The sequence below is a fragment of the Mobula hypostoma genome, chromosome 3, assembly GCF_963921235.1.
Source record: "Mobula hypostoma chromosome 3, sMobHyp1.1, whole genome shotgun sequence".
Lineage (NCBI taxonomy): Eukaryota > Metazoa > Chordata > Chondrichthyes > Myliobatiformes > Myliobatidae > Mobula > Mobula hypostoma.
Window position 1 is genome coordinate 48,838,116 of NC_086099.1, and position 24,182 is coordinate 48,862,297.

At 41.3% G+C, this 24,182-nt stretch overlaps 1 protein-coding gene across 2 annotated transcripts in view; it reads left to right on the top strand.

The window, feature by feature from the left end:
* The window catches only part of rnf180a (ring finger protein 180a), a 200,931-nt gene that overhangs the window by 154,641 nt on the left and 22,108 nt on the right, over positions 1 to 24,182 (top strand). For both annotated transcript variants that reach the window (XM_063042999.1, XM_063043000.1), the window contains one exon: positions 23,796 to 24,021. In XM_063042999.1, the coding sequence (XP_062899069.1) occupies positions 23,796 to 24,021 (226 nt within the window). The remainder of the gene's footprint in view (positions 1 to 23,795; positions 24,022 to 24,182) is intronic.

The window sequence follows — 24,182 nt, forward strand, 5'->3', positions numbered from 1 at the left end:
TCAGTTCTTGTATGAATATGAATACAGAGCTCCCAGATGGCATGCCTTTGCTCTGCAGATCACTAAAAAGCTGCCCAGATGAGAGTAGACGAGGGAGACAAGGGAGCACAATGACTTCCTTTGCATGAGCATGCCATCATCTTCATCCGCAGCATGCAATCATCTTCCCTGATCAACCCACTTTTGCAAATGTCCAATCCCATTGTGAGGTGTGGGCTTATCAATGAAGTAGAGACTACAGCCTGTGGCTCGAATATGAATTGTACATAAATTCTGTAATGACTGATAAAATAGCAAGTAATAAGGTTTCAAAGATCCTGAGCTTTGAAAACAGAAGCTGACAAACGCTGTGTGCAAGTTATCAGTCAGAGCAGAGACTTTTAGACACTTAGCAATCTCGAAACAATGCGTTTCTAAGTTTTTTTTCTTGTTGGCTTTCAATGAAGGACTTCGGCTGCACCCCTGTTTGAGCCAGCAGTAAGAAGGAACATGCAGTGAATGACCTGTGGTGTCATTAGATTCGTAAGTAAAACCAAGAAAATATCAGTTGCACTAAAATGAATTACGCCCAGCTATATCCATGCAATTTCCTGATGGGCACAATTTCACCAAGAAATAGTTGCCAGCACACTCTCCCCCAAATAAATTGTTTTTATAAATTCAAGCCTTCAGTTTGTAGGTTCAAATATTTAAGGATTTTCTTTGGTGTTTCTTTGTTTGCTGTTTTAACCTGTGTCTCTACTGTTGTAACAGGAAAAGAATGCTATTGAGCATTCATATGGTAATAAAATGATTTCTTAGAAAATTAAAAGTTCGCACAGGAATACTAGGCACTTTTTTGAAGACTGATCCTCACCTTGGGTAAATGTTATAAATCCCAATTAAGATTATTTTTACTTACTAATTAAAAAAAACTGTTGTTTGGAATATGATAGTTCAGGGAAATGTAATATATATAAAACAGCTTGCCAGTCCTGAGCTGATCTGTGCATGTGAAAATAACATCCGTACTGTGATGAATTCCTAGAATAGCACAATGCAATTTTATCTATGGGAGCAGAAACATAACAGTATAGACATCTCACAGTGTTAATGATATCTCATTGGAAGGTTTCTATATTGGGAACCCCCAGGTTGGTGTAAACAAAAGTCCTTTTACCAGATTTGGACAAGAATGTCAACATAATTGCTTAATCTTGGTAAAACTTTGCAGAGAACACATTTATATTGGAATGGATCTCTATTTGATTCAAGTTTAACATGTGTAATCATTGATTAACCAAATACTGAAGATAAAATTGAAGAACAAAATTCCACCTTCAAGGCTCCAATGTATTATTTTATCACATTTATGTAGGAAGTCACTAGCAAAATGTTTTCACTTCACTTCTTCTGCCAGCATGAAGCTGCAATGTAATGTGCATTAAATGTAGCAGAAAACTCCCTTCATACAGAGTGTACAAGTGTATTTGTTTTCCCTTGATGGCACTTGAACTTTAACTAATACATGATTATGAGATGAAACTAGTATGTGCAGTATCGGTAATAAATGTACCAATTGATCTTCTTTTTAAGTTTATTCTTTGCTGAATAGGTAGAGGCAATTTGCAAATTTGCAGATGGAATGGTTTCAAGTATTTTAACACATGAACTGGTATGACTGATAAACATTAATTATAAATTAGCATCCTGGAGATCTAGAACTAACTGGTGGTGATAAACAATGTCTATGTCAGTTAATAAAATCAACTTACTAGTTGGTCCAGAAATCTATTTTGTATGAAAAATGTACCAAAGTGAAATTGTATGGGGTTCCAGTGTTATTGGTACATGATTTTCATGCATGCCCTCTTCTCTCATCATCTGTTTGTACATTTTTCACTTTAGATCACCTCCAAATTTCTTCACATTGGAGTGGAACTAATGGGAAACTATTCAGCCAAGGTCACTCCTTCCTCAGTCATTGGGTTGCAATTCGTATATCACCTTGCTTTTGTCTGCAAGTTATTGTTGATTTGTTCCTGTACCTTATGAGAAAATGAAATTTTCAACAAAAATATAAAAACAAAGGTCCTGTACTAATCACCATAACCCCACCCTGCCCCAAAGAACATCTCCTTCTGACGTTAAAGGCCCATGACAAAACTTTGGAAAAAATGTGCTACTTCACATACCTCAGCAGCCATGTCATGACAAGAGCAAGTAACAGTGTTGAAATCCACCACTGCTTCCAATTCACCAACATAGCCTTTAGCAAAAGAGGAGTGTTTGAAGATCAATTCAAGGCTGGCACAAAGACCATAGTGCAATGATCCCTGTCTTTTTGTACACTTTGACACATGGACTACATCTAGAAATACCACCGATATTGACTCCACCGAATCATCCAAATCCATTGGTAAGATGAACAAAAATCATCCACAGTCCTCTGCCAAGGCACCTTCCCTGGCATTAAGATCCTAATTACACTCTGTCAAGTCTGATTGGCAGATCAAGGATTTGTAGTGGCAAAGGATTGTCAGCAAGTCACGTGTATCTAGAATATTCTCAAAGCCTCTTAAAAATGAAAAAATGCTCGCGATTCGTGAGAATCTCTTGTCATTTAACAATCACTGCAGGAAAGGAGCAGCTGATGTAGCACTAGAAATTACAAGTTTGTTGCGTAACACACGGACACTGAGTAAAATTGGTGAAAGGTGCACACCGTCTCCCATTCTGCTCACCTATAAATAACATTAACACCTCCGGAACCTTCCATGAAAGAGCCCGTGGTTCCCAAGTTGGCCTCATCTGTCACCTCAGAATCCACAAATCTTAAGAAATCCCTAGAGGCTGGCTGAGTAAAAGATTTCAGATACATGTTGAATATTTTGTACATTTGTTAATATACAAAATATATCCTGTTCCTGTGTTGTGCTCTTTTATGTTCCATACCAAAGACTTGACCATGCCCTGGAAGTGGAGCTATCCTACTCAATGAAGGAAGAATGTACAATCTCAATGCAACTGCTACCTCAGAAGGTCGGATCCTGCCGCTTTGCCGGCAGAACTTCAGAGATGAGATCAATAATTGTAAGTCGGTGAGTAAGGCAGGCCGAGGGAGAAGGTACTCAATGAGCTAGCTCCTCAGAGGAACAGCTCTGTTCATGGTAGGAAAATGAAGGCTGATGAGTCTATGGCATTGTTTGGTTTACTTGGAATCCTGTCTGAGTTGCATTAAGGAAAGGCGGGTTCCAAGCATGGTGGCACCCAACTAGTCCAGGTAGTGCACAATGACTGAAGATCTTTTACAATACAGAACAAAAAAGTACAGTACAGGAACGGGCCTTTTGGCCCACAGTGTTGTACTGAAACAGCTAAAAAGCAAAATACAATCACCCAAACACTAATCCCTCCTACCTACATCATGTCCATATCCCTCTCTCTCCCTTCCATCCATGTGCCTATCCAAAAGTCTCTTAAAAGCCTCTAATGTATTTACCTCTACCACCATACCAAGCAGTGCATTCCAGGCATCTATGACTCTGAGTTTAAAAAAAACTTATCACTCATGTTCCCCTTGAACCTACCCCCTCTCACCTTCAATGCATCCCCCCCATTACTAGACATTTCAACCCTGGAAAATAGATACACTCTGCCCACTCGTTTCTATGCCTCCAACACTCCCCTCATGATAGCATATGCCCTCTAAACCAGGCAACGTTGTGGTAAACCTCTTCTGCACCCTCTCCAAAGCCTCAACATCTTTCCTATAGTGGGGCGGCCAGAACTGTATGCAATACTCCAGATGTGGAGTACACAATACTCCGGATGTCCAGAACTGTATACAATACTCCAGGTGTGGAGTACACAATACTCCAGATGTCCAGAACTGTACACAATACTCTGGATGTAGAGTACACAATACTCCAGATGTCCAGAACTGTATACAATACTCCAGGTGTGGAGTACACAATACTCCAGATGTCCAGAACTGTACACAATACTCTGGATGTAGAGTACACAATACTCCAGATGTCCAGAACTGTATACAATACTCCAGATGTGGAGTACGCAATACTCTGGATGTAGAGTACACAATACTCCAGATGTCCAGAACTGTACACAATACTCCAGATGTGGAGTACACAATACTCCAGATGTCCAGAACTGTATACAATACTCCAAGTGTGGAGTGCACAATACTACAAATGTTCAGAACTGTATACAATACTCCAGATGTGGAGTACACAATACTCCAGATGTCCAGAACTGTACTCAATACTCTAGATGTGGCCTGACCAGAGTTTTATATAGTTGCAATATAATCTCCTGACTTTTTAACTCATGCTTCCATAAACCTCCTTACCCACCTTATATGTAGCCATTTTCAAGGAGCTATGAACTTGGATCCTAAGATTTCTCTGCTCAGCAGTACTTGTAAGGACCTTGCCCTTAACCGTGTACTCTCTCCTTGCATTTGCCCAACTGACGTGCAACACCTCATATTTATCTGGGTTAAACTCCATCTGCCAATTCTCAGTCCATATCTGCAACTGATCTGTATGACACTGTATTCTTCACCAGTCTTTTACACTATGCACAGCTCCAACAATCTTGGTATCATCCACCCATCTACATTTTCATCCAAGTCATTTATATACAACACAAACAGGAAAGGTCCCAGCACAGATCCCTGTGGAGCTCCACTAATTAAAACCCCCCAGCTCGAATAAGTCCCTTCAACTACTAATATCTGTCTTCTGCATGCAAGCCAGTTCTGAATCCAAACAACCAATTCACCGAGCCTCCCATGCATCTTAATCTTCTGGATTAGCCTCCCATGAGGCACAAGTCCATGTAGACAATATCCACTGCCCTACCCCATCAATCACTCCTGTTACCTTGTCAAAAAACTCAATCAAATTGGTAAGGCACTATCTGCCACGCACAAAGCCATGCTGGCTCTCCCTAATTAGGTCATGGGTTTTCAAATGTTCATATATCCTGTCCCTAAGAATTTTCTCCAGGAATTTCCCTACAATTGACCTGAGACTTACCAATCTATAGTTCCAGAATTTTCCCTTATTTGCTTCTTAAATAGAGGTACAACGTTAGCCACTCACCAGTCCTCCAGGACCTCACCTAGAGAAGACAAAAAGATACAGGTCAAGGGCCCAGTAATCTCGTCTCTTGCCTCCTTCAATAACCTGGGGACATATCCACCTTAATACTCATTAGGTAACCCAACACTTCCTCCTCCTTGACCTCTAAACACCCAAAAATATTTATACACTCAGCACTAACCTCCTAGTCCTCCATATCCTTTTCTTTGGTAAATACTGAAGCAAAGTACTCATTAAGTACCTCACTCACATTTTCTACACCCCCTTTATCCTTGAGTGTTCTTGCCCTCTCCCTAGTTATCCTCTTACTCTTGATGTATGTATAGAATGCTTTGGAATTCACCTTAATCCTACTTGCCAAGGACTTTGCATGGTCCCTCCTGGCTTTCCTAGTTCCCTTCTTTAGTTGTTTTCTGTCTTCTTTATACTCATGTGTTTCGTTTGATCCTAATGTCCAAAGCTTTATATACTTTTCCTCCTTTTTTTTATTTTTATTTTTATTGAAGGAATGACACAATACAGAATATATAATGGATTACATTTTCCTCCATTTTGCTTTAGTATCGTACCCCCAAAACAAACCTCCCCCCCACCACCCGCCCTCCCCGAACATATCATGGCAGCTAATATATCTACAATACAACAATTCACAAATACAAGTACAGACATTTCACAACCGTACCCCCACACTACTTCAATACGACAGCTCATACACATCTGCAACATGTCAGATGATCCAAAATACACTCATATTTACAATTCATCAACCACCCTGTGAGGTAAATTATAAGTGTGTTAAATGGGAGGCAACTTCCTAAGTACAATCAAATGCCCTCAACTAGTAGGTAATTCCTTAAGACTCCCAAAATATGATAAGAAAGGTCCCCATTTCGAATAGAACTTTTTCACAGACCCCCTCAAAGTGAATTTAATCTTTTCTAATTTCAGAAAAAACATTACATCTTCTAACCAAGCAGCAGCAGTTGGGGGAGTGGCAGATTTCCAAACCAGCAAAATTCTCCTACGGGCCAATAGTGATGTAAATGCAATGATATCCGACTGGCTTGCATTTAAACCCAAATCATCATCTGCCACACCAAATACAGCTATAAGCGGGCAAGGTCTCAGTGTCACCCCCAAAACCTCACTGATAATTTTAAAAACCAGTGCCCAATAGTCATCAAGCCGAGGGCATGACCAAAATGCATGTATTAAACCAGCCGGAGAGAAGGAACACCTGTCACAGCCAGCGTCTGTCCCAGGGTATATGTCTACCAGTCTGGCTTTACTTAAATGTACCCTGTGTAAAACTTTGAATTGTATGAGCCCCAGTCTAGCACATGATGATGAGAAATGAACCCTATTCAATACTTTTGCCCAATATTCTTCCGCAAGGTCCATACCGAGGTCGTCCTCCCACCTACTCTTAGTTTTGTTTAGATCTTGAACTCCAGCTGAGACATCAGCTGAGAGTATAGTTCAGAAATCATCCCTTTATTGTTAAAGCTAAGAGTGTATTTTTCCCATAACATAGCAGGTGGTAGAACAGGAAAAGAGGGAAATTTTTCCTTGACAAAGTGGCGAATCTGCAGGTATTTTAAAAAATGATTATGCGGAAGGCCATACTTACCGCGCAGGTTATCAAAACTATCAAATATGTTATCAGTATACAAATCCTTAATGCGCATAAGACTGTTCAAACCCCATTGTCTAAAAGCTGAATCGAATGTGGAGGGAGGAAATAAATGGTTTTTATGAATGGGGCCCAAAACTGAAGCTGATATGAACTTATAGTGGCAGTGAAATTGATTAAAAATTTTGAGGATGGAGAGTATGACTGGGTTAGATGTGAATTGAGAGGATTTCAATGGTAAGGAAGAATACACCAAAGCTGGGAGAGACGAGGAGTGGCAAGACCATGACTCAAGCAGGCACCAGATTATATCTGGCCGGTGAAGCCAAAATAATACTTTTTGAATGTTCGATGCCCAGTAATAATGAATAAGGCTGGGAAGACCCATTCCACCTACTTCCACCATTCTTTGAAGAATGCGCTTATTAACCCTTGGGACCTTATTTTCCCAAATAAAGGAGGTTATAGCTTGATCAACTGATTTAAAAAATGACTTAGATAAGAAAACTGGCAAACACTGAAACAAATAAAGAAATCTAGGAAGTATAGTCATTTTCACTGATTGAATTCTCCCAGCTATAGTAAGGGGTAAACTGCGCCATCTCTCGAAATCAGCCTTCATTTGGCTAACCTGAGGCTTGTAGTTAACTTCAAACAGAGATGTAAAAGAGCGAGTAATATGTATTCCTAGGTATACAAAACCATCTTGAGATAAAGGAAAGGGCAAGGATTCCTTTCGGATCTGTAGGGCCAAGTTATTAATGGGAAAGCATTTGCTTTTTTGAAAGTTCAGTTTATAGCCAGAGAAGGCTCCAAATTAACCTAATAATGACACAATAGCAGGACTACTACCTAATAGGGTCGCTAACATAAAGTAAGAGGTCATCAGCATATAGGGAAACACGGTGTTCTATGTCCCCTCTTCTAACACCTTGAAATAATGTAGTTGACTTAATTGCAATAGAAAGAGGCTCAATTGCAATTGCAAAAAGAAGAGGGGACAGTGGGCAGCCTTGGTGAGTGCCACGTGTTAATGGGAAATAGTCAGATCGAAAATAATTTGTCTGTATACACACTAAAGGCGAGTGGTATAATAGCTTAACCCAAGCTATAAATATTCTGCCAAATCCAAATTTCTCCAAAACACTAAATAAGTATACCCATTCCACTCTATCAAATGCCTTCTCCGCGTCCAAGGCGATAACAACCTCTGGACTTGGAGAATCACTCGGTGAATAAACCACATCAGCCAGTCGACGGATATTAAAAAAAGAATAGCGATTTTTAATAAAACCTGTTTGATCATCTGAAATTATCTTGGGAAGGGGATGTTCTAAATGACATGCAAGCACTTTAGCCAAAATTTTCACATCTACATTCAAAAGTGAGATGGGGCGATATGATCCACATTGAGTCGGGTCCTTGTCCTTTTTAAGAAGTAGTGAAATAGCTGCCTGTGAAAGAGAAGGGGGTAAGGAGCCATTCTCCAAAGATTCCTGAAACACTTCTAGAAGGACCGGTGTGAGCTTATCAAATTTCTTATAAAATTCTGTTGGATAACCATCAGGACCTGGGGACTTACCACTCTGCATAGCCATAATGGCATTATTAATCTCTTCCTGCCCAAGAGCCCAATCTAGGTTCTCCACTTCCTCCGGTTCAAGAGTTGGTATTTCCAAATTATCTAAAAAACGTTCCATATTTGTTTTATCTGAGGGGAACTCTGAGGCATACAGAGAGGAATAAAAAGTTGCAAAGATGTTATTAATCTCTTTTGGATTGCTTGTCAAGTTCTGGTGCATGTCTCTTACCTGGAGAATAAGTCGTGATGCAGCTTGACGTTTCAACTGATGAGCCATAAGCCGGCTCGCCTTGTTACCGTATTCATAATAGAGGCCACGTGTCTTAAGAATTAATTGTTCTGATAGGTTTGTAGATAGAAGATTAAACTTCGCTTGCAAATCAACCCGGCTTTTGTATAATTCCGCAGTGGGTACCTCAGAGTATTTTCAATCCAGGTCCCAAATAGATTTCAATAACACTTGCATTTTCTTCCTATGCTCTTTATTGGCATATGAAGTATAAGATATTATTTGACCCCTCAAGTAAGCTTTTAAAGTTTCCCAAAGTAAAGAGTACGATACCGACTCAGTTTTGTTAGTCTCGAAGACTGTGTCAATGTTAGCCGATATATAACTACAAAATTTCTCATTAGAAAGCAAAAAGGGGTTAAGTCTCCACAGAGGCCGTTCTCTAACGTTTAAAGGAAAACATAGGTCCAGTTTCACGAGCGAGTGATCAGATATAACTATTGCAGTGTATTCAATTTGTCTAATCATAAGTATCAAGAAATTATCTATAAAGAAATAGTCTAGTCTGGAATAGGAGTGGTGAACATGAGAGAAGAAAGAGAATTGCCTAACTGATGGATTCAAAAATCTCCAAGGATCCATATAACCATTTTGTTGCATAAACATCGAGAAGGCCTTTGCCATACCGGAAAATGTTCCCCTAGGGCAAGACCTATCAATCAGTGGGTCAATAGCACAGTTCAAAGCTCCGGAAAAGATTAGTTTATGTGTATTCAGGTTAGGTATTAATGACAAAATCTTATTTGCAAATTGGACATCATCCCAATTAGGAGTATAAACATTTACCAAAATAACAGGTACCTGAAAGAGAGAGCCAGAGACTATAATAAAGCGACCATTAGGGTCACTGATTACATCAGATGGTGTGAACTGCATTCTTTTGGTGATTAATATTGCCACCCCCCTGGACCTACTATTAAATCTGGAATGAAAAACCTGACTAATCCATGCTTTACGAAGTCTATTATGGTCCTCCACTCTTAAATGTGTCTCTTGTAGAAACAGTATATCTGCTTTTAATTGTTTCAGATGAGAGAAAACTTTAGCTCTTTTAACCGGACCATTGAGCCCCTTTACATTCCAAGAAATAAACCTCACAGGGTGGCCTCCATCAGCTGCACTCACATCAACCATACCAAAAGGCACACAGGGCTTACAATCCAAAACAGTGCGAGGGTATAAGTTGCACACAATAACGCACAATGAAAAGAAAGTCTGATCAATCCGTAACACACAAAAGAATAAACTGCCATGGTAATCCCCCACCCCTTTACACAAACAGAAAAACCCAATTAACCCCCGAAACCTAGATCTACCTCCCCAATTGAGGATGATCGCAGGCAGTACCCAACAAAAAACTTCCAGGGCATTCCCCAAACAACCCAACTTTCAATCCAATCTAGGGTGGCTCCCCTCCTTAAAATTTATCCTATCACTTATACTACCTTTAATATAACATATAGGCTAAAGATGACACAGGTCGAGCTAAGCATTAAGAAGAAAAAAAAAACACTGGGCAACTTAAACACCCGAGATATAAATCCCAAATATTTACATTTTGCTGGTTGAAAGTTTTTGTTAATCAGTTTCGGCAGCATAGCAGTTCGACCCGATCGCGTTCCACAAATTAAACTGGAAAAAATGAACAAAGAAGTGGATTGTGAAAATTAACAGTTTGCTTCGGCATGAGACCCCTTCAATGCTGCACGAATAACCTAAAAAAAAGTCATTGCTCTTCTCGTTCTTCTTCTCCCCAGCGCGAATGGTAAAACTCTTTGGCCGCCTCTGGTGTATCGAAATAATGCTTTTTACCTTCATGCATGACCCGGAGCTGGGCAGGATACAAGAGGCCGAACCTGACCCCTTTCCCGTAAAGCAGGGATTTCACCTCCTTGAAAGCTGCTCGTTTTTTACCCAGCTCCACACTAAAATCTTCATAAAAAAACACGCGGTGTCGCGGAAATACAGCTCCTGCTTCCGTCTGTTGATGATGCGTTGCTTATCTTGAAAGGAGTGAAAGAAAACCAAGACTTGGTCTCGTTTGCTTGGCTCCAGAGACACCGGATGGTTTACGTCTGACTCGGTGAGCACGCGAAAGTTCGAGAGGACTTGGGAAAAAATCTGTCCCCAGCACTTCGTCAAAAAACTCGGTCATAAATTTAACAGGGTCCGAACCTTCCAAATTTTCAGGAATGCCGACCACTCTCAAATTAGATCTCCGCGACCGATTTTCGAGGTCATCTAGCTTTCCCTTCAAAAATGCGTATTCCCTCTGCAACGCTGCAACGGCGGCTTCGGCGCTCACCAGCCGGTCACTGTAATCATTCAGGCCGTCTTCAACCCCACGAATGCGTTCGGCGTGTGTCTCATAAGCAGACATAATTTGTTCCATGGTAGCAGTCACTGGTGATAAAGCATCTTCAAGTTCTCTTTTTAGGGCAGAATGCACCGCTTGCGTCATGTCAGAAATAAGTACTAAACGAAGCCTCTCCAAGTCATCGGGTAGGGCAGGTCCGGGTCCAGGTCCAGCAGCGTGCAACGGCGCCATTACTGTAACATCCGCCTTCTTGCTCGAGGCTTCGCTATCTTTTTCCCCAGTTTTACTTCGAAGGTACATTCTACTTGCCATTTCAATGTCCAGCTATGTCCCGCGTTGTTCACAATGGTAAATATCCAGTTATCTCGAGCATACGGCAAAGATAAACAGGTAGATTTTCAATAAAAATCGGGAGCCACACTCACACGCAACAACTCACTCCATACTCGACCTTGGAAGTCCATACTTTTCCTTCTTAACTGGATTCATTACCTCTCCGGACATTCAAGGTTCCCTTCTCTCTCCGTCCCCGTCGTTCCTTACAATAGGAACATACCTTTCCTGCACTCTGTGTAATTGATCTTTCACCACCTAAATGATGGTCAGTTACTATCAACACTTACAAACTTGACAATGATTTACAGTTGATGTCACTCTTCATAACAAAGGGAAAATGCATGAGTGTTGCACAGAATGCTTGGACTTCTGCTCTTTGCTGATGTTTTGCGGGTATCATTGCATTCCAGCAGTCACTTTACCAGATACTCTGCCCCAAAGTGATGGTGATAGATTCCATGGAGAATGAATTGGCCACTCTCTCTTGTTGACAGTGTTCATGCTCCCTGCATTGCCTTTCCAATACTAACCTCACAATTGCCTGTCAGTAATGAGTACAATCTGCTACCACTCATAGTAAAACCAAGCTGTCCATTTCACTTTTAAAAGCTATCTCAGCATTCACAAGATCACAAGACAAAGGAGCAGAAGTAGGCCATTCGGCCCATCGAGTCTGCTCCGCAGCTCCCCGATGAGCTAAACTATTCACCCATCTAGTTCCAATTTCCAGCTTTTTCCCCATATCCCTTGATACCCTGACTAATTAGATACCTGTCAATCTCCTCCTTAAACTCCCTCAATGATCGGGCCTCCACAGCCATATGTGGCAACGAATTCCACAAATCCACGACCCTCTGGCTAAAAAAATTTCTCCTCATCTCTGTTTTAACTGTACCCTCTAGTTCTAAGACTATGGCCTCTTGTCCTGGACTCACCCACCAAGGGAAACAACCTTTCCACATCTACTCTGTTCAACCCTTTCAACATTCGAAACGTTTCTATGAAATCCCCTCTCATTCTTCTATACTCTAATGAATACAATCCAAGAGCCGACAGACGCTCCTCATATTAGCCCCTGCATTCCAGGAATCATCCTCGTAAATCTTCTCTGAACTCTCTCCAACATCAGTATATCCTTTCTAAGATAGGGGGCCCAAAACTGCACACAGTATTCCAAGTGAGGACTCACTAATGCCCCATAGAGCCTCATCAACACCTCCTTACTCTTATACGCTATTCCTCTTGAAATGAATGCCAACATAGCATTCGCTTTCCTTACCGCCATTCCAACTTGGTGGTTAACCTTTAGGGTATCCTGCACGGGACTCCCAAGTCCCTTTGCACTTGCGATTTGTGAATTTTCTCCCCATCTAAATAATAATCTGCCCGATTATTTCTTCTTCCGAAATGTACAACCGTACATTTGTCAAAGTTGTATCTCATCTGCCATTTCTTTGCCCACCCTCCTAAACTGACTAAGTCTCTCTGCAACCTTTCTGTTTCTTCAACATTTCCTGCTCCTCCACCTATCTTGGTGTCATCCGCAAACTTGGCCACAAAACCATTTAATCCATAATCCAAATCATCGATATACATCGTAAAAAGAAGCGGCCCCAACACCGACCCCTGCGGAACACCACTAGTAACCGGCAACCAATCAGAATAGGATCCCTTTATTCCCACCCTTTGCTTTCTGCCTATCAGCCAATGCTCCACCCATTTCAATATCTTTCCTATAATTCCATGGGCTCTCATCTTATTCAGCAGCCTCATATGCGGCACCTTGTCAAAGGCCTTTTGAAAATCCAAATACACAACATCCACAGCCTCTCCCTTGTCAATCTTATTCGAGATTATCTCAAAAAATTCCAATAAGTTGGTAAGGCAGGATCTTCCCTTCATGAAACCATGCTGGCTTTGGCCTATCTTGTCATGCACCTCGAGGTATTTCATAACCTCGTCCTTGAGGATTGACTCCAATATCTTTCCAACCACCGATGTCAGACTGATAGGTCTGTAATTTTCTTTTTGCTGCCCCCTTCCTTTCTTAAATAGCGGAACAACATTTGCGACCTTCCAGTCCTCCGGAACCACGCCAGAGTCTATTGATTCCTGGAAGATCATTTCCAATCCTTTCACAATCTCCAAAGCCACCTCCTTCAGAACCCTTGGGTGCACCTCATCTGGGCCGGGAGACTTATCTATTCTTAGTCCACTTAGCTTCCCAAGCACTTTCTCTCTAGTTATCTTGACTGTACCTAATTCTATTCCCTGATACCTCTGGCTATCAGGTATATTGCTCATGTCTTCCACTGTGAAGACTGATGCAAAATACTCATTCAGTTCCTCCGCCATCTCTTTGTTATCTATTATAATTACTCCAGCATCATTTTCAATCGGTCCCATATCTACCCTTGTCACTCTTTTACTCTTCATATATTTAAAAAAACTCTTAGTATCCTTTTTTATGTTAATCGCCAACTTCCTTTCATAATTCATCTTTTCTTTCCTAATGACTTTCTTAGTTTCTTTCTGTAAGTTTTTAAAGGTCTTCCAGTCCTCATTTTCCCCACTAATTTTTGCTTCCTTGTACGCCGTTTCTTTTGCTTTTATTTTTGCCTTAACCTCTCTCGTTAGCCACATTTGTGCCATTTTTCCATTCATGATTTTCTTTTTTCTTGGAATATATTTTTCCTGCATTTTCCTTATTTCTTGTAGGAATTTCATCCAATTCTGCTCTGCCATCCCTCCATTTAGTTTACTTTTCCAATTGACTTGGGCCAGTTCCTCTCTCATACCACTGTATTTTCCCCTGTTCCACTGAAATATCGATACACCTGATACCAGCTTCTCCTTTTCAAATTTGAAACTGAACTCAATCATATTATGATCACTACTTCCAAGAGGTTCCTTTACCTCCAGCTCCCTAATCGCCTCAGGTTCGTTACACAGCACCCAATCCAAAACAGCCGGTCCCCTGGTGGGCTTCTGGATAAGTTGCTCCAAAAAGCCATCCTGTAGGCATTCTACAAACTCCGTCTCCTGAGATCCATTACCTTCCTGACTTTCCCAATCCACCTTCATATTAAAATCCCCCATAATTATCTTGACGTTGTCCTTCTGACACGCTTTTTCTATTTCCAGCTGCAACTTGTAGTCCACATCCCAACTGCTGTTTGGAGGCCTGTATATAACTGCTATTAGTATCTTTTTACCCTTGCCATTTCTTAATTCTACCCATAAGGATTCTACCTCTTCTGATCCTATGTCCCTTCTTTCTATTGATTTGATATCATTGCTTACCATCAGGGCCACACCACCCCCTTTACCTACCTTCCTATCCTTCCTGTACACTGTGTATCCTGGGATATTCAGCTCCCAATCACATCCATCATTCAGCCATGACTCGGTGATGGCCACAATGTCATACCTTTTAACCTGCAGCTGTGCAGCAAGGTCATCCACTTTATTTCTAATGCTGCGTGCATTTAAGTACAGTACATTTAGATCGGTACCTGTTGCCACTTGTGCTTATTTCTATTTTGCAGCAAATTATCCTGTATATTCACCGGCCTGTCCTTCTTGCCATCTTTGCTGCACAGTGTTTTTGACTTATTTCTATTTTCCTCTTCCTCGATCCTAACACCTTGGTTTCCTTCCCCTTGCCAACTTAGTTTAAACCCTCCCTAACAGCTATATTAAACAATCCCACCAGGATATTAGTGCCTTTTGAGTTCAGGTGTAATCCATCTTTTTTGTACAAGTCATACCTTCCCCAAAATAGATCCCAATGATTCAAGAATTTGAAACCCTGCCCCCTGCACCAGTTACTTAGCCACACATTCATCCGCTTAATTTTGCTATTCTTACTATCATTAGCGTGCAGCTCAGGCAGCAGTCCTGATATTATTACTCTGGAGGTCCAGCTTTTCAATTTTCTTCCTAGCTCCCAGTAATCTTTCTTCAGGACCTCCTCTCTTTTTCTGTCTATGTCATTGGTACTAACATGTACCAAGACTTCCGGCTGCTCGCCCTCTCTCCTCAGAATACTCTGGACTTGATCTGAGACATCCCGTACCTTGGCACCAGGGAGGCAACACACCATCTGGGTATCCTTGTCCGGCTTGCAGAATCTCTTGTCCGTCCCCCTTACGATGGAGTCCCCTATAACTACCACATTTCTTCTTGCTCTCTTGATTTTGGCACTGGGCAGAATGCTAGAGTCTCGTTCACTGTGGTCCTCCTCTGTCAGGTCTGTCTCTTCAACAGAATCCAAAATGATATATTCTTGGGAATAACCGCCACCGGCTGGTGGCAATACGATGGAAGGACTGCAGTGGCGAATAAGACACACAAAGGCTCATGAAGACAAAATGAAGACAAGACACCAGGGTTGTTTCTCTTGATTAAAGATACAAAATGTTAATTTCCTTAATTCTGACTTTAATGCTTTGTGCAAAAACTAGTATTGGTTTGATCATTAAAGAGGGGTTACGATATGTGTCTTTTATGGAAGACAGATATCGTGTTATTCATTGGTATGACATCATTTGATGTTATGGCTTAATCAGAATTTGTTGCTGATCCTGATTTACCTTAAAGGATGATAGGTCACAACTTTTCTGTATTCTTTTGGGAACTGGACATTGCTAACAAGAATGGCATTTATTGCCCATCGGAATTGATGGTGTGGAGGTCTAGATGACCTCCTGATCAACAGTGACTCTCGGGTTTTTGATTGTGGGGGGAACTCAATGATGATAAATTTCAGATTGACAAATCTCTGCCTCCACTGCCTTAAGAAGTCTTAGAAGCATTTATCCTCAGAATGTTTAAGTGTGGAATACCTACTCCAATAAACTATTCCTTTCTTTCTTTTTAAATCTTTTTATTGAGTAAGTATACAAAAAAGGTAAGCCATATAAACATTAATACAATGTTAAAGTATAATAAAATTCCAAAAGATAACAATACCAAAAAGAAAATACTACAAACAATGTAATTTAAGCATAAGAAACCAAGATAACATAATAGTATACTAGATTTTATATATATCAATGGAAAAAAAAGAAAAAAAAACCCCCAAAAAAAACCCACCGTGCAACTAACTAAAAGCAAAGCAAAGCAATGGGCTAACTTGAAACCAAACAGAGTTAAACTTAAAATCACGTCCTCAATCCCGACCTCCATTAAAACAGTGAAAAAAAACAAGAAGGGTAAATATTACATTAAATGAAAATATCGAACAAAAGGTCCCCAAATCTGTTCAAATTTAAATGAAGAATCATAAAGGTTACTTCTAATTTTCTCCAGATTCAAACATAAAATCGTCTGAGAAAACCAAAAAAAGGTAGTTGGAGCATTAAGCTCTTTCCAATGTTGTAAAATACATCTTTTCGCCATACATTTCAAGAATACATTTTTTTAGATATTTACAAGTTAGAAATTTCCTAAGTACTATACTTTCTTCCTTTCCAATGCTTCCTCCTATATATATTTTAGATTCGATAATTAACCTTAATCCATGTCAGAAAGGTGCATCGGCTATGATTTATAATATTATTATGAAACTTAGGAAAGCTCCATTTGATAAGATTAGGGTAGATTGGGAACAGGAATTGGGGCTTACCATTTCTGTGGATGATTGGGGGCAGATTTTACAATTAGTTAATACTTCTTCTATTTGTGCTAAACATTCCCTAATTCAATTTAAAGTGGTGCATAGAGCACATATGTCCAAAGATAAGTTAGCGCGTTTTTACTCGCATATTAATCCTTTCTGTGATAGATGTTCGGGGCAGATAGCCTCTTTAACTCATATGTTTTGGTCTTGCCCTACTTTGGAAACTTTTTGGAGAGATATTTTCAATATTATTTCTAAGGTATTAAATATAGATATCTCTCCTCACCCTATTACTGCTATCTTTGGACTACCTAAAATTTCTAGTAATCTTTCCCCTTCAGCCCGTAGAATGATTGCATTTCTTACTTTAATGGCGAAAAGATGTATTTCCAATAAACTATTCCAATATCTTTAAAAAAGCAACTTTCACCTAAAGATTCAACAAATGTTCCTCCAAGAATTCTAGTAACAGTATCTGGCAGTGAGCTCAGCTCCAAATGACTCCCCTGGCAACTGCAAGTAATTGATCCCTTTAAATAGCTCCAGTGCAATGATTGTACTAGTTGTTCAGACCTGCTTTTCTGTATGCGGCTCTTACTGAGTGCTAATTTCATCAACATGAAGCAAATTCACAAGGGAAGCCTTAAGTGGGCATTGCATAAGGTTTGATTTCTCCCCTGCATGCTTTATGTGCTTTCTGCATTAGCCCACTTGGTGTACAGGATCAAAAGTGCATTATGTACTATTATGTAAGGATGCTCTATCTACACCTCAAGTCGAACATGTAGATCATAAAATAACCATGTTTCTGGGTTTAATGTGTTTTGTTGCTAATAATACTCAACTCTGCTTTGTGCATAAATCTCTACCACATTTTACGACTATTAATTACTAAAAAAACATTTCTACATGGCACTGTGTAGCCTCCCTTCTGTTAATTGGGCCTTAAGAGTGTTCTTAGCTGGAGGTTTGTGCCTTCAGGGAACTGACTTCTGATAACCCAATCTCATTTCATTTAGGAAAAGAGCCTTTTTGCCTGAACTAATTTGAACCAGAAAAGACAGGCTGTAAACTGTTTTAGTGCTAAATTTGAGGTTAATTCCCTTGGCTGAAAAGTGGCAATTACTGTCCTTCTACGTACAAATTATTAGGAATAACAGTTTATCTAAAGCATGATTATAACCTTAGCACACTTTTCATCCTGAAATAAAATGAAGATTGGTAGTGTTGTAGATACTGTAGAAAGTTGTCGTAGGTTACAACAGGACATGACAGGATGAAGAGCTGGGCTGAGAAGTGGCAGATGGAGTTCAATTTGAAAAGATGTGAAATGATATGCTTTGGAAGGTCGGAATTGAAGGCAGAGTACAAGGTGAATGGCAGGATTCTTAGCAGTGTGGAGGAAGAGAGGGATCTTGGGCTCCACGTCCATACACCCTGCAAAGTTGCCATGCAAGTTGATAGGATGGTTAAGAAGGTGTATGGTGTGTTGGTATTGTGTTCAGTACTGGTCACTTCATTATAAGAAGGAGGTGGAAGCTTTAGGGAGGGAGCCAAGGACATTTACCAGAATGCTGCCGAGATTAGAGAACATGTTTTTTGAGGAACAGTTGAGTGAGCTAGAGCTATTCTGTTTGGAGTAAAGGAGGATAAGAATCCTCTTGTGAAGTCTTGACCTAAAATATTGACTTTTTAGTTCTCTCCATAGATGTTGCCTGACCTGCTGAGTTCCTCCAGCATTTTGTGTGTTGAGAATTACAGATGACTTGAGAGAGGTGTATAAGTTGATAAGCATAAATAGAGTGGACAGCCCTACCTTTTAACCAGGGAAAAAGTGGCTAGTATGAGGAGGCATAATTTTAAGGTGATTGGATGAAAGTATAGAGGGTGATGTCAGAGGTAGGTTTTTGTCACAGAGATTGGTGAGTGCGTGGAACACACTGCTGGGGATGGCGGTAGACTCTTAGATAGGCACAGGATGAAAGAAAAATGGAGGGCTATGTAGAAGAGAAGATTCTGTTGATTTTGGAGTATGTTAAAGATCAGCTCCACATTGTGGAGAGAAGAGACTGTACTGTGCTATTCTGTTCTGTGTTCTATAAGGCAAGATTTCATTGCTGCTCTGATAATGTGGAGCGAGAGAAATGGCTTTTGCCCCATGAACTGAAACTAGGAGGTCTAGAATCCTCCAATGAAGAATACATTCCCAGTCATACCTTTCACCAAATCAACCTCCAAAACTATTGATGTCTGCCTTAAGCTTTCATCTCCCTTTTAGCAAGATGTTTGTACAATTCCCTTTATTAGCTGAGACTTAGAACATATCAAGTCAAGTCAAGTCAAGTCACTTTTTATTGTCATTTCGACTATAGCTGCTGGTACGGTACACAGTAAAAACGAGACAACGTTTTTCAGGACCATGGTGCTATATGAACAATACAAAAACTACACTGAACTACGTAAAACAACACAAAACTACACTGGAATACAGACCTACCCAGGACTGCATAAAGTGCACAAAACAGTGCAGGCATTACAATAAATAATAAACAAGACATTATGCACAGTGGAGAGCAGTAGGTTGGTGTCAGTCCAGAATCTGGGTATTGAGGGGTCTGATGACATGGGGGAAGAAACTGTTACATAGTCTGGTCGTGAGAGCCCATATACTTCGGTGCCTTCTGCCAGATGGCAGGAGGGAGAAGCGTTTGTAATGAGGGGTGCGTGGGGTCCTTCATAATGCTGTTTGCTTTATGGATGCAGCATGTGGTGTAAACGTCTGTAATGGCGGGAAGAGAGACCCCGATGATCTTCTCAGCTGACCTCACTATCTGCTGCAGGGTCTTGTGATCCGAGATGGTGCAATTTCCGAACCAGGCAGTGATGCAGCTGCTCAGGATGCTCTCAATACAACCTCTGTAGAATGCGGTGAGGATGGGGGGTGGGAGATGGACTTTTCTCAGCCTTCGCAGAAAGTAGAGATGCTGCTGGGCTTTCTTTGCTATGGAGCTGGTGTTGAGGGACCAGGTGAGATTCTCTGCCAGGTGAACACCAAGAAATTTGGTGCTCTTAACGATCTCTACGGAGGAGTCGTCGATTATCAGTGGAGAGTGGTCGTTCCGTGTCCTCCTGAAGTCAACAACCATTTCTTTTGTTTTGTCCACATTCAGAGACAGGGTTGTTGGCTCTGCACCAGTCTGTTAGCCGCTGCACCTCCTCTCTGTATGCTGACTCGTCGTTCTTGCTGATCAGACCCACCACGGCTGTGTCATTGGCGAACTTGATGATGTGATTTGAGCTGTGTGTTGCAGCACAGTCGTGGGTCAGCAGAGTGAACAGCAGTGGACTGAGCACACAGCCCTGGGGGGCCCCCGTGCTCAGTGTGATGGTGTTGGAGATGCTGCTCCTGATCCGGACTGACTGAGGTCTCCCAGTCAGGAAGTCTAGGATCCAGTTGTAGAGGGAGGTGTTCAGGCCCAGTAGGCTCAGCTTTCCAATCAGTTTCTGAGGAATGATTGTGTTGAATGCTGAACTGAAGTCTATGAACAGCATTTGAACATACGTGTCTTTTTTGTTCAGGTGGCTTAGGGCCAGGTGGAGGGTGATGGCAATGGCATCGTCTGTTGAACAGTTGGGACAGTACACGAACTGCAGGGGGTCCAGTGAGGGGGGCAGCAGGGTCTTGATGTGCCTCATGACGAGTCTGTTGAAACACTTCATGTTGATGGATGTGAGTGCGACGGGATGATAGTCGTTGAGGCAGGACACTGAAGACTTCTTTGGCACGGGGACAATGGTGGCGGCCTTGAAGCATGTAGGAACGACGGCACTGCTCAGGGAGATGTTGACAATGTCAGTGAGAATCTCAGTTAGCCGGTCTGTACATCCTCTAAGCACTCTGCCAGGAATATTGTCTGGTTCAGCAGCCTTCTGTGGGTTGACCCTACACAGGGTTCTCCTCACATCGGCCACGATAAGACACAGCACCTGGTTGTTTGGAGGAGGGGTGGTCTTCCTCGCCGCCACGTCATTTTCCGCCTCAAAACGAGCGTAGAAGTTATTCAATGCATCTGGGAGGGAGGCATCACCAGCACAGGCAGGTGGTGTTGTCTTGTAATTGGTGATGGCCTGAATGCCCTTCCACATGTGCCGCGTGTCGCTGCTGTCCTGGAAGTGGCTCTGGATTCACTGGGCATGTGCATGCTTTGCCTCTCTGATGGCCCGGGACAGTTTGGCCCTCGCTGTTGTTAGGGCTGCCTGGTCACCTGTTTTGAAGGCAGACTCTCGGGTCCTCAGCAGCGCACGCACCTTCGCGGTCATTCATGGCTTCTGGTTAGCACATGTAGTGATGGCCTTGGCTACAGTGACGTCATCGATGCACTTGCTGATGTAGCTAGTCACTGATGCCATGTTCTCCTCTAAGTTAGTAGAGTCGCCATCGGTTGCAGCCTCCCTGAACATGTGCCAGTCAGTGTGCTCAAAGCAGTCTTGAAGAGCAGAGATGGCTCCTGCTGGCCAGGTTTTCACCTGCTTCTGAACTGGTCTGGAGCGCCTGAGGAGCGGTCTCTATGCTGGGATTAGCATAACAGAGATGTGGTCTGAGTAACTGAGGTGGGGGCGGGGCTCTGCTGGTACACGTCGGGAGTGTTTGTGTAAACAAGGTCCAACGCCTTCTCCCCTCTCATCGCAAAGTCCATGGTCTGATGGAATCTGGGGAGCACTGACTTAAGGTTTGCGTGGTTGAAATCTCCGGCGACAATAAAGAGTCCATCAGGGTGTGCGTTCTGCAGTTCGCTAATAGCCCCATACAGTTCACAGAGTGCCTCCTTAGCATTAGCGCTGGGGGGAATGTAGACACCGACATCAGCAGGAAGTTATATTAATATTAGACTGCAGGATAGATCACAACTACCATACTGTTTATAGGTCTGCCATCACATTGCAAGAAGTGCTAGCAAGCAAGAGGGCACAGAAGAGATTTATAAGAATATTGCTCACAGAACTGGAGCTGTGAGAAACATTAAAAGGCTGGCTCTTCTTTGATACAGAAGTTGCTGAGGGATGATTTAATTAAAAAGTATAAAAATATAATGGACATGGACAGAATAACAGATAGGTCATTAATCAGAGGGCATACATGTAAAGCAGTTGCAGAAGAATTAGAGAGTTATTTTCTGTCACTCACTGGGTATTTGGAACTTGCTCCCTGAAAGAATGGTAAAGATTAGAACCTTTGCATTTAAAAATTCTAGATGTCAGGGAACGATTGGGATGAGATATTCCAATAGGCCAAAAGATTGTGAAACAGATTAGGTCAGATAGTTCACCTTTGGCCACCACAGTGACAACAACCGCCTTTTATGCTTGAAAGTTTATTTTTGTCATCGCTCTGTGCTGCACAACTCAGCCACTATACACTCAGTGGCTATGTTATTAGGTACGCCTACTCATTAATACTAACATTTAATCAGTCAATTATGTGGCGGCAACTCAGTGCATAAAAGCTTGCAGGAATGGTCAAGAGGTTCAGCTGTAGTTCAGACCAAATCATCAGAATGGGGAAGAAATGTGATCTCAGTGACTTTGACCATGAAATGATTGTTGGTGCCAGACGAGGTGGTTTGAGTATCTCAGAAACTGCTGATCTCCTGGGATTTTCACACACAACAGTCTCTGAAGTTTACAGAGAATAGTGTGATAAACAAAAAACATCCAGTGAGTGGCAGTTCCTTTCAAGGGCATCTGCACAGAATGCTGTCGTAGGAAAGCATCATCCATCATCAAAGACCTCACCATCCAGGCCTCTCTCTTTTCTCATTACTGCCGTCAGGAAGAAGGTACCAGGTTGAAGAACAGTTAGTACCCCTAAACCATCACGCTCTTGAATCAAAGGGGATAACCACTCAACTTCATTCTCACAGTAACTGAATTGTTCCCACAACCTATTGACTCACTTTCAACGACTCTTGATCTCATATTCTCAATATTTATTGCTTATTTATTTATTGTTATTTCTTTTTTCACTCCCTTTCTTTGTATTTGTAGTTTATATTTTTTGGGGGCTATTAGTTGTTGGCCATTCTGTTGGGTGCAGTCTTTCATTGATTCTATTGTGTTTCTTGTATTTACTGTGATTGTGTGCAAGAAAATTAATCTCAGGGTTGTGTGTTGTGACATACATGTACTTTGGTAATAAAGTTACTTTGAACTTTCAGCTTTGTGGATGAAAAGACCTTGTTAATAAGAGGTCAGAGGAGATTGGTCAGACTACTTAAGCTGACAGGAAGACAACAGTAACTCAAATAACCAAGTGTTACAGTAGTGGTGTGTAGAAGAGCATCTCTGAACACACAACCCATCGCACCTTGAAGTAGATAGGCTACAGCAGCAGAAAACCACACCCGATTCCACTCCTGTTTCTAATAAAGTGGCCACAGTTTGTATATGTCAAAGAGTTCCTATACACAAGGCAGATCAGTCAGAATCTGCCTTGTGCGTAGGGGATCTTCTTCATTGAACAAGTTTAAATTTTCTTCATTGAATAATTTCCCAGCATCTGATAGGAATAACCTCGTCAATCAAAATGGCATACCAAAGATAAAGCATTTTCTAGCCTGATTCTGGATTTGCTCCATATTTTCTGTTGTGCACATGGTTGCAATAAGTACTTGGTTTATGGGAGTTTGACCTCGTCATCAGGAGGTGGTCATTTTGATTTTTCAATCAACTAACAAAGCAAAATAATTTAGCCCAGATCACCTGCTTAGCTAAATGCTTCTTTATATAAAGCAAGTCTACTGTACTATGCCTGGTAATTTTATTTTTGATAGAATGTTATTTAGCTAACCTTTTCTATGTGTGCTCAGGAAAATGTAGATTCTGAGTTTAAAAGAAAATGTTTTGTTTTCAGGCTTCCAGTTCAAATCTGACCACTTCAGATGATGATGAAATTAAGTGGGAAAAGGAAGGCTACATCTGTGCCGTTTGTCTGGATATTTTCTTCAGTCCTTACATGTGCTACCCATGTCATCACATCTTTTGTGAACCGTGTCTTCGGAGCCTTGCAAAAGACAACCCTACAAGTACGCCATGCCCTTTGTGTCGTACCATCATCACAAGAGTGTTTTTTCAAACAGGTACACAAATATAAGGATATGGATAGGTCTTCTGTGACAAAAAGATTTTGATAAATACTTGCATGCCAATATCACAACCATTTAAATCATGGAAAATAGCTTAAATGTTGGTTTGCAGCCTTTCTGTCAAAGTAGGTGGAAGAAGCCCACAGAGAATTTTT